At 40.0% G+C, this 11,097-nt stretch overlaps 1 protein-coding gene across 1 annotated transcript in view; it reads left to right on the top strand.

Moving 5' to 3' along the window:
- The window catches only part of PTPRT (protein tyrosine phosphatase receptor type T), a 350,381-nt gene that overhangs the window by 305,545 nt on the left and 33,739 nt on the right, over positions 1-11,097 (top strand). The window contains exon 20 of the mRNA XM_035900121.1: positions 7,161-7,348. Within this exon, the coding sequence (XP_035756014.1) occupies positions 7,161-7,348 (188 nt within the window). The remainder of the gene's footprint in view (positions 1-7,160; positions 7,349-11,097) is intronic.

The raw sequence follows: 11,097 nt of genomic DNA, 5'->3' as shown, positions 1-11,097 counted from the left end.
CCAGTTCCATCTGAATTCACCAGCCACAGGTGCTGTGAAACAGCCCTTAGCATTGACTTGAAGACAAATTAAAACCTTGGCATTCTGGCTTCTTGGACAGATTCACCAGACGTTGGATGTTGCTGTATGAGCAAAATACATTTAATTTTCGACGTTTATTAATATTCATTCCTGGGAATGAAAAAGAGATCTTAAAAAGGGCATCCGTCATCCCGCTACTAATATCCGTCTTTGGGCACTACCTGCAGTTCAGTGCTATTTGTACCCATCTGTTATGCCTTCTGCTAATAAATGTTCTGCATCTGCAATAGTGGATGACTCCCTAGGCTTGGCTGTGACATGATTTGTTGATAGCAAGATACAGGGGATTTTGGTTTTGCCTCTACCCTATCCCATGCTTGATTAATACTGGTTTATGTAATGCATGTTCTTAGCTCCTTAATTTTCTCTCCCAGTTGTAGGCAAGTCTGGATTTAAACGTTTTGCAAAAGCATCTTCACTAGAGAAGTGAATATTTAGTACTAACACATAAAGCAGATAGATAGATTTCCCTGTTTTTAATACTTCAGTAAGGCCCCTGCTGTACCAGTACTGTAAAGCCTGAACAGGAGGCAGTACAACTTTAGAGGTTGTTTCTGGAGAAAATGTGCATGGCCAGTAGCTCTGAAGATGTTCAGCAGATGTCATCAGGGCAGTTTCTTCAGAGAACCAGCATGTCCTTCCCCTGCATCCATTAGCATCTCCTGGCAGTGTGTAAGGACATTTACCTTTGTTCTCACTTCAACTGCTCAAGAGGATCCTAACAACAAGAGTTGCTTCCCTCCAGAGAGGATGAGGACTATAGTGCCTTGTAGTTCCTTGCAGGTGGGTGGAACAAGCGGAGAAAGCTCACTGTCATGAGTCTCACACAAAAACTGCCTTGTGCTTAGACATAGAAGTTTGCCCTGAATTTCAGTCTTCTGTAGCTTGGATGGGCTTTTGCTTGTGCCTAATCAATCTACTGCAGGTATATCCACAACCTACTGTTTGAAGAACTAAAAAAGATATTAAGAAGCTGATATTGCTGCATTAGCAAGTGTCACCATTACTGGCTTTTTAAATTGTGGGATGAGTTATTTTTATGCAATGGAAGCTCAAAAATAAGTGGCTTGATCTCTTCAGTTGTAGCCTCATAGGCTATGTCAGCCTCTAAGGAGCCCTGGGAGAGGCTTTCACACCAGTTTGCTGTGCTAATGTTGGCCTGCAGCAGAACAAGCAATGGAGGTGCATGCCCTTCTAGGCTGTTACTTGAGCTGAATTTCTCTTACATTTCTTTCTGCCTGCAGATGATCAGGTAGCTTGGAAAACTCTCTCTTCTGGGCTTTTGTGGTTTCTAGTTTTGTGTGCTGTTTTGAAGTTGCCAATAGTTTTTCAGCTGTAACTAATGAATTGCTCTGCAAGGTAGGTAGATCTGACAGCCTCTTTTCACCAAGGAGGCAGCGAGAGGTTTGACTTGGTGAGGTCTGCACATTTGAAGAGCTGCACGGTTACACATATACCAAATAGTCCCAAGTTTTAGTCCACCTCACCAAAGCACTATCCTTACATCTTGAAGGGGATTTTCTTCTATGCTAACTGATTAAAAAAAAAAGCATGCAATAGTTTTTATAAGATTAGAATACATTTGTATAAGGTATTTACCAAGCAATTCTTAAAAAACTCTTTAGAATCTAGAGAAAATTACTTTCTCCATCTTTTTTTGGTTTTATTATTATTATGCACATGTGGCTTCTTCATAGCCTTTGGAATGAAAGATGCATCCTCCGCTCTCTGTCAAACCTGGTGTCAGAAGACTTTTTGTTAAGGAACATGACTTTTCATAGCTCAGTTGGTATCATTAGACAAATGATGTTTTGACTTTGGTTTCCCATACCACTCTTTGTATTGTATATAGCATATTATAGCTGGATATTAATCATATAATAAAGCCTTGATGCACACAAAAAAGGCAAATTAATTTTACCAGCTTGCACCATGTCCCTAGTGTAAGGGGAAGAGATATTAGCCATGCTGTAGTCATCCTTGGAAGATGTCAAATAATTGACAACCCTTACTCTAGTGTAGAGAGACTGGATATGTGTGTAATTAAATCCATCACAAACACCACTCAAAATATAATTTATTTTGTGCAAAGGATGTCTTCTTGTGTTACACACTTGCCAAGGCTAAGAGAATAAAAATATACACAGAGATTATAGGCCTGTCATTTCAGACACAGAAGGAATTTGTGGATATTAAAGCAAAGGTTTTGAAAGAAACTTCTCTACATCTACAAGAGGAGACAGCAGTGCAGCATTGCTTTTAGTTGTTTGAGGTGTAGGTTAGATTTCTGGTCAGAAGGCAACATCATACTCTGTGTCCAGATACCTCTTTCTCAGAGTAACAAAACTATGTTTACAAAACAAGATGACATTTATAAAAGGATCTAAAGTTTAATCCCCAAAGGTGCTCTGGATGAGCGGGTCCGCTCCCAGCAGCCTTATTGGGATGTTCACAGGGGTCTGATCATACAGAGCCACTTCCAGGCTGGGAATCTAATTTCTCAGCTGCTCTTCATCTTGTCTGTGACATCTGTGGAGAAGTTTATCAGTTTTTCTGTGGAGAGAGACATATTTATTTTACTTGTCTGGGTAGCAACAAAAGTATATAATACAAGGTGTTGTAGCAGCAGGCAGGCAATGATATCTCACCCTCAGGGTTACTCATCAAATGGGGAAAGATGTCATGTAGCTGGCCTCTGCTTCAGCTTTGCTCTGCACACCGGACTCCATTATGTTTCTCTTGGCAGAGTAAGACCTCAGAGTTTACTTCAGCAAGTTCATGATTATTTCTGCAGCAAAGAGAGTCACAAGAAGCACCATTTCATAAGCAGGGAGAGTTTGTGAATATCAAAAGTGGAGTCAACATTGTTAAATTTGATTATCTGCAGTTACACCCTAAACAGATAAGCTGAGATGCCCAAAGAGTTTCCCAATCAGGATAGTTACGTGAGAGCCAGTGAATCATTGATTTAATGTCTTACACAAAATTTCAGGGTATTCAGTGAACTCTTAGGCTGATGATGAAAGTGCCAGCTTCCACAAAGCAAAATATCTGTGTTAGCTACAGACATCTTAGTATAGGGAGTAAGAGTTGCGCTAAAAAGGGCTAACAAACAAGCTTGACGATATATTTTGCTATTGTAGCTGCTAATATTAGAAATGATCTTGCAAACAGCATGTTTCCAGCAACATGCAGAATACCTGTTTTATTTACAACTCCACAAAAAGAATTGTGGAAAATTGGAAATGGTTCTAGGAAGGAACCAGAGCCCTGAACAGCCTGCCCTAATGAGACTTCAGAAGCTCTCAATTGATTTACTTTATCAAAGAGAAACTGAAGAAGTGATTTGATCAGTGCCTGCACGGGTCAAGATTTCAAATGCTCAGAGGGCTCTTTAATCTAACAGAAGGTATAATAAGATTCAGTGCCTGCAAGTAGAAGCTAAGCAAAATCAAATTGCAATTAAGAACTGTTTAGACAGCAGGGGTAATTAACCGTTGCCACAACTTTTGGGGTCAGAATGGAATCACCATCTCTTGAAATGTTTTAATTTGGATTATTTGTTGGAACTGTATTCCATCTTTGCTATGCAATAAAATATGGTGGTATGTGTTCCTATAAACAAAATGAGGACATATGACTAGAAGTAAGATGTGTATGTGAAATATAATCCAGAAAAACCTGATGCACGATTCTGTATGTTTAGTATTATCTGAATATTAGAGCGAATTATTTCAAGCATCTTTCAAAAAAAATCTATTTTCTTGATTTTCTATTCTCACTGAACTCATAAAAGGCGCACATGCTTTAGAAGCACTGCCGAAACTTTAGTGAAACTCTTGGCCAATTTGTCCTACAAACTCATCCTCATTTGCAAGGGAATGGGGGCATGTTTGTGAGTGGGACACAGAGAGAAGGGACTATGGAAAATTGCTGTGATTGCCTTTAGTGCAACAATTAAAGCAGAAGTCTGTCTTTCCTAAGGGGCTGGTGTATTTTGTTGTCTTTTCCAGTAATATCAGTGCCCAAAGGAATGAGATGTGGCTTATAGCTGCAACCTGCAGGGAAAGCAAAGCCTGTTTGCAACACCTCCAAAGATTCTTTTGGTTGATTGTCCTAGTGAGAGATCAGTTTGCTGCTACCTCCCCTCCTACCTGCATTTTGAATTCCTTACAAAATTGCTGTAAACAGCACATCTTGAGAGAAGGTGTCGTGCCTTGCATGAGCGCCTCATTAACCATGCTTAGCTTCAGGCTCATGGTGTGATTAGATGGAGGAGGAACAATATGTTTCTTGCATCACGCTTTGTTAGCAGAACATATGAACACCAGGCTCGCCTCATACATAGCAATTTGTCTCCATAAAAGCCCCTCCATTCTTTCCTTGGCCCAGATAAAATGCTGGTGGGAATAACTGACAGCTGCCCTGAGCTGGTGCAAATGCTGGGCTTGGGTTTCCTTTCAGGTAGCACAGAGGCCATTCAAGATGTGTTTGTTACGGATGTCCAGAGGAGGTGAACTTCTGCCTCGTTTCAGCTCTGCATGTCATTTGGTTGAGAGTAGGATGTCACAGATTGTGTGACACTTTTTTTTAAGCAGAAACACTTGGCTGGGTAAGAGGCATGCAAACTGTCTGGTGCCACGGACCATGCTGCAAGAGCTGTTACTACAATCAGCGGGTTTTGTACCATTTTTTATCTGTCGGACCAAAGAGACCAGAGGCACGGTTGACACTATAAACTCAAAGGTCAGAGTCAGATCCTTCTTTGCTGCTGAGCAGCTTCTTCTAGATCCAGAGTCATAACACGGGTGCCTACTTTGAGGGACATTATTCTAGAAAGGAGAAGCTTTTGCCTCCCGCTATGATACTTATCTGAGAAGAGAGCCAAGTATACCAGAATTAAAGGATCTGATGAAGAGAGAAATTAGTAATTGCCTGCAAAGGAGCTGAGTGATCTGAGCTACATTTTACAAGTAGCCTGTGCTCTGCATGTGCCCTTACTGTATTAGCACTAGAACCGCACATTAGTTTTAAGACTCCCTCTCGAGTAGGGATATTGTAATGTTTTTTAATTGGGGCTGATAAAAATGTGGCATTACTTGTAGGTTCCTCAGAGAAGCCAATTGTGAAATTGGGTTTGTATTAAACCTAATGATGGAAAATTAAGCATAGTACGTCTGTCGGAAATGGTCCGCGATAAAAATCTTCTCTCCATTACAGGAGGTTAATAGGAAATAGGGGAGGAAAGATGCACTGGGAAAGCGAATCCAACTAGGGGAATTAATAAGCCTTGAAATTCCCTCTGTTCAGAGTTCTCACACTGTCATTAGTCGGAGCATTAGTGATGATTATACAAATGCTTTGGATGTTACTCTTCCTTAAATCCCAAATTTATTCACATTTTGTGTCTGAGGGTTGCTTCGCTAGAGCCATAGCTCTGTAAATCTCTAAGTGTCCTGGGAATGTGACTGTGTTTTTGAGAACCTGGGATTCAGAAATCCTTAAATTCAGTAGCCTAAACTTCAGAGCAGATGATCACTTTGTGCTAATTTATTTCAGAAGAAGCAGGATGTGTTCAGCATCTCTGATAATTCAACCACCAGACTTATTTAACTCACACTGGAGATCAGCTTGCAATACTCCTGCAACTTCAAAAGAGAGCATATGCCTTTCTTGATATCTTCCCCCTAATATAACAGTAAACCAGCTAAAGCATCATTTGTCGTGCTTTGTGGTGTCGTTGGTTTGCCAGCTGCTGGGAAGGCAGTCTGATGCCCTCATCTGTCTGCTCCCACCCAACTTCGCAGCGAGGGACAACGGCAGACATCCTGACTGCTTCTGATCAAAACTCCATGGCGATTTCTCAAGGATAGCACTGTTTACAGCACCACTCCAGCCATATTTCTCTCACATAAAAATCACCCTGAAATTGCAGTTTGATTTATTTGTTCTTTATCCCTTCAAAAACATGACTGGAGAATTGCTAACAAGGGATAGTGTTTAGGCTCTTTGTCAGTAAGATTTCTGTAAGAAGCACACCTTGTAGATGCAGTCTTAAGGGGTTTTTTTATGAACAGTCCAAGGGAAATATATTTTCTGTTTGCTAATAGCTTGGATTGGGATAAGTCCAGAAAGAATTGATGCAGGCTGTTAAAGCCTGTATGTGCAAAAGAACCCAAGCACCTCGTATGCCTGTAAAATGGTATATATGGCCAACTATATACATTTGGTCAACTTTGGTAGATAAGAAACTAAATTTTTCATCTATTCTGAGTTTCTGTTGTTAAAAATATCTATTGTAGAAGTCAATTGTTTGGTTATTTAAGCTCTTTTCTATTAGTTCACCAGGAATATTTTGTTGTGTATGTGTGTTGTGCTGAGGATATAGGAGGTTACAATCTCATCTGCACAGTGATAGAGATTTAATCCATTTCTTTCAAAAAGAAACTTTTTCTGTTAAGTTTACGTACCTGAAATTTAAATTTCTGCATGCAAGATAACTATATTTTTATGCTGTTTTATTCTTTCTGATAATGTTATGTCTTTGCAATTGACATACAAATTTTAGGCCTGAACTAACAGAGCAGTTTAATTTGCCTCTAACATCCTGTGTGGGTTATTTGAAATGCTAATAATTTGTTTGCTATTAACGTGGGCCCCTTTCAGTTATCTCATGTTGTACTCCCCAAATCCCATTTGAATATCTTGCTCATCTGTATGTATCTTTCAGCGATGTTCTTTGCAGGTTTGTGAAGAAAGGTATGTAATTTGATTGGAGTTGTTGTGCAGAGCTCACCCTTACAAAATGTGCTACTCCACTCTATGTATTGTATCCTTGTTAGCCTGATTTACTCTGTTTCCCATCTCTTTGGGTTTGTCTCCTTGACACAAAAAATATTCAAGTATGGTTTAGGCTTTCTAGGTAGCTGTAGGCAAGGCCGTATTTCCTACTTATTTCTTTATTTTCTTTTGCCTGCACCAACCTATGGGGTGGTGGAGAAACGAATAAACAGAGCAAGAATGAGAGTGGAAATATCAGATAGGTGAAAGCTTGTTTTGCTTCCCTGTCTTTAAAACAGACAGTAGCCATGGAGAGATGACCCAGCCAACCCTGACTATCCAGACCCACCCATACCGGAGCTGCGAGCCGGTGGAAATGTCCTACCCCCGGGGGCAGTTTCAGCCAGCCATCCGAGTGGCCGACCTGCTGCAGCACATCACCCAGATGAAGCGAGGACAGGGCTATGGATTTAAAGAGGAGTATGAGGTGAGAGGAACCTTCATTCACATGAATAAGTAGTGAAGTTGCACTCACAAAGGATAGATGCTTGAAAGGGGAGAATAATAGTGGTTTTAAGATCTTCTTTTCCTTAATTTACTTACCCTCTTAATCCTTTCCTTTTTCCATCTTATTTCTGTTCATGAGGGTAGGATTTTACAGCACTAGCAATCCTTGGTGTGCCTCTAGTCCAAAGAAAAGGTGTTTACTACAGCAGCAAGTTAATGGCATTGTGCTCACCTATTAGCAGGTGCCCTCTCTCCTATAAAGAGCAGAGAGTAAATATTTAACAGGTGTTGAACTCAGTGAAGGACTTAGAGTCCCATAGACCCTTACTTATGTGCTTTCATTGACAATAGTGCAAGCCAGGCTTTAAGAAAAGGAAGGTTTTTTGCTTGAGCTTTTTGGGAGCTCCAAATATTCTGTAACAATTGATCAAATTCAATTACAGCATAATGACCTGAATGCAGAACTGCAAAGGCAGGAACCCTGTGTAGCTTAAATGAAGGTGGAGTTTTCCAGTATGCTCAAACCTATGGCTCAGAATATGTTCCAACTCCATGTGAGGAGAGAAGCAAAGAGTAAGCTGCAAAAATTAAAGCAGCCCTCCTCTCCCTCCATCTCTTCCCCCCAGGCTGGAATGACCAGGAATGTAATCCAAATAACAAGAAGAAACATGACATTGGAAAGGAGTTGGAAGAGTAGTATACATTTAGAGCAGAGAGAACAGAAGAGGGAAATAGCATCAAACATATGTGAGACTTTGCTCTAGCAAGTGATAATTATAATGAACGTAGTAAGCTTGTGGGAAGGCAATAAGCAATTAATATGCATCGTGGCATTAAAACTACTTAAAAATAACATAACAGCTGTGAAAAATAAGTTACTTAATGAAAACAGCTCACTTTACCACCCTGCAAGTAAGAGTCCATGGGGTTTGTATCCTTGGTGCTGGGGTTTGCTGTAATTGAGAGGCAATCTTTTCCTGGTTGTCACCAGGGAGTAGTATTTTAATCAGATGTCATCAAAGACTGTCATAACAAATGTTTCTGGTAACTATGTTAACCAGGTCTAGTCACTCATGCCCCACAATCAAGCACTCTAATTAAACTACCAGTATAAAGAGCTCTGCTTAATGTTGAAAAGGGGTAATAATTCTCTTAGGAGACTTACTTAGCCCCCCCTTGGTCTCCATTTCCATGAATAGCACCCAAAACTACATTCAGCTCAATTACAGATGCCCCAAGATCTAGTTCTTGATGTTCAAGAAGAAAACAGGTGCTGGCATATATGTAATTATCAAAATAACACATTAGCATGAAAAATGTCAATGCAACTTTCAGCTCCACAAGTTCTGCCTTTCCCAGAAAGTGCTATCTACATACGTATAAAATGACGATGACATTATATAGATTTGCATAATTCCTTTCTTTACAAGAAATAGCCTGGAGAGTGCCACAAGCTCTCAAATCACATGTGCCATTCTACCCTTCAATCAGAGGTAATTGCCCAAAGTAGCAGTCATTTTTAATGGTGGAATTTGGTTTTCAGGGCATGGGATGCAGGCAGCACTTCAGCTCCACACAGGTTTCAGCCACCACCACCAATACCACAAGTGCAGGGAGGATGTCAAGGAGTGTTACAACTCCTGGAAGGTAGGAAGTTTGAGTTGGCTGAGAGTGGTGTCTCAGACTGGAAACTGGAGGAACACAAAGCTGCAAAGCTGGTTTTGCAAAACGTTTTGCAGAATGGTTGATAAAATCTTAGAAAATAATTTGATGTCTCTTTTAAAACATGTTTTCATACACTAATATCAGTGTCACCTCCAAATATGTTTTTTCTTCTAAGGAGCTGATTTTCTACTTGCTTTGCAAATTGACAGCATAAACTACAGTCTATTTAGTGACATGTTACCAAATAATTTTACTCTCATGAAAAATCACTTTGAACGGAGTGTCTCAGTCACACATGAGAATCTCTTATCTCTGTACATTCTCATCTCCACTGAGTAACCTGGAAATTGCGTCTGATATTTGTTTAAAGTATACCTTCACCTACAGACCATTAGAGCACAGGCAGCATGTTTTACTGAAGCCATCTTGACAAATATTTCTGGTGCTTGCATCTTGCACATAACTCCCCACTGAGATGAGAAGCAGGATGTGATCGTGTAAGTGGTGTCACTGCTGGTGTGAAATGGATGATGACTCTGTGTGTGTGTGTGTGAATGTGGGAATCTGTCAGCACTTGCCATGTGTGTGTTATTTTGGGTCTGCCTGATGCACCTGAGGCCAAAGTGTGACTTGGGCCTTTTTGGCTGCTGTGTCTGTTTAGCAATAAAACATGTAGACCAAAGGAGAAAAATGCATCACTGGCACTGGATGTAGATAGCACTATTTGGGATTAGGCATAGCCGTAAATATTTTTACGAGACACGTTGAAATGTCACCTGTTCCTTCTTCAGAAGCTATCAGCCCTGATTTGTTGTGAGCTGCGGGACGAGTCCCACAGACTTACTGCGAGCGCCAATTACTGGCTGAGGAGATAATAAGCTTAAGTATCCAAACTCATTTTCCATTATGATTTAGGATGTCACTAAAGCACATTCTTCTGCTGCATTACTGAGACCATTTAGTTATTTTGGATCTTGTGGCTCCTTTGTCAAGCATCTTAATATTGAGAGTCTTCAGCTTATTGAAGTCACCCCTGGATGTTAACCTTTTCATTTCTGGCTGGCTACACATCTTCTGTGTGGTCAAAAGAATAGATCCTGTGGTTCAAGCTATGACATGACATTGCAAAATGTTTGGCAGTGGGATGTTACCTGTCTTATGCCATTCTTGGCCAATGTTGGCTTAAGGCTTTGCTATGGAACCAGAATGGGGAATGGAACTGGCTGAAATATTTCTTTTCAGGTTATTTTTTTTTATCCAAAGCAGTTTTTAACCCTGGGTCACAGCAGAGTTGTGAGAACAGATTTGCCACCACTGTTGAGAAGGTAGTGGCTTCGGGAAGGGGGCCAGGAATCTGGCAAGCTTTGAGATGAGCAGCAAGGATTTTACATGATGTTGTTGCCTTTGGCATCAATACTGCAGCATTGGGGCAGATCAGTGCAAATGAACCAGTTTTCCTATTTGAATTAAAAACAAACAGCAAACTAAATAAATACATACATTGGAAATTTAAATTGGCTTGCAATAAGCCTCAATTTAATGTGAACACTTATGTTTCATCTATGTTGCTTAGAAAGCTTGATTTGAGATGAGCCTGACTTTTAGAGATCTATCCTTGTAATTTCAGATAAAAATTAGATCAATTTAGTTTAAAAGGCATCATTGTAACATAAGTTCCACTACTGGGAAGATATTTCAGTAGAAATTTTACAAAACTTCTCTAAAAGAAGAAAAGTAAAGAAAACCTGAAAATCAAGTCCAGGTCTTTGAACACTGGAAGTTCACAGTTGTTGAATCAAAGAAAGAAGGGGGAGCATTTCCTGCGAAATGTGGATCAAATACTGATGCCCGAGTGATCTATCCTGATTTACCATTGCTGATAACGCAGAGAGAAACAGAAATATTAACCCCTTTTGCTATTATAGAGATACTTATTTTATGAACAAAAACTGAAGGAACAAAACATTAGGTATGCTCCTCTTATTCTGGATGCAACAGAATTATAATTGATATTTTTTCCTTTGTATTTCTAATGCAGTTTCAATTCTTCGTGCTGCATTTTTA

This window comes from Egretta garzetta, unplaced genomic scaffold, assembly GCF_000687185.1.
Source record: "Egretta garzetta isolate BGI_Z169 unplaced genomic scaffold, ASM68718v1 scaffold178, whole genome shotgun sequence".
Lineage (NCBI taxonomy): Eukaryota > Metazoa > Chordata > Aves > Pelecaniformes > Ardeidae > Egretta > Egretta garzetta.
This window is presented reverse-complemented; position numbering and strand designations above follow the sequence as displayed.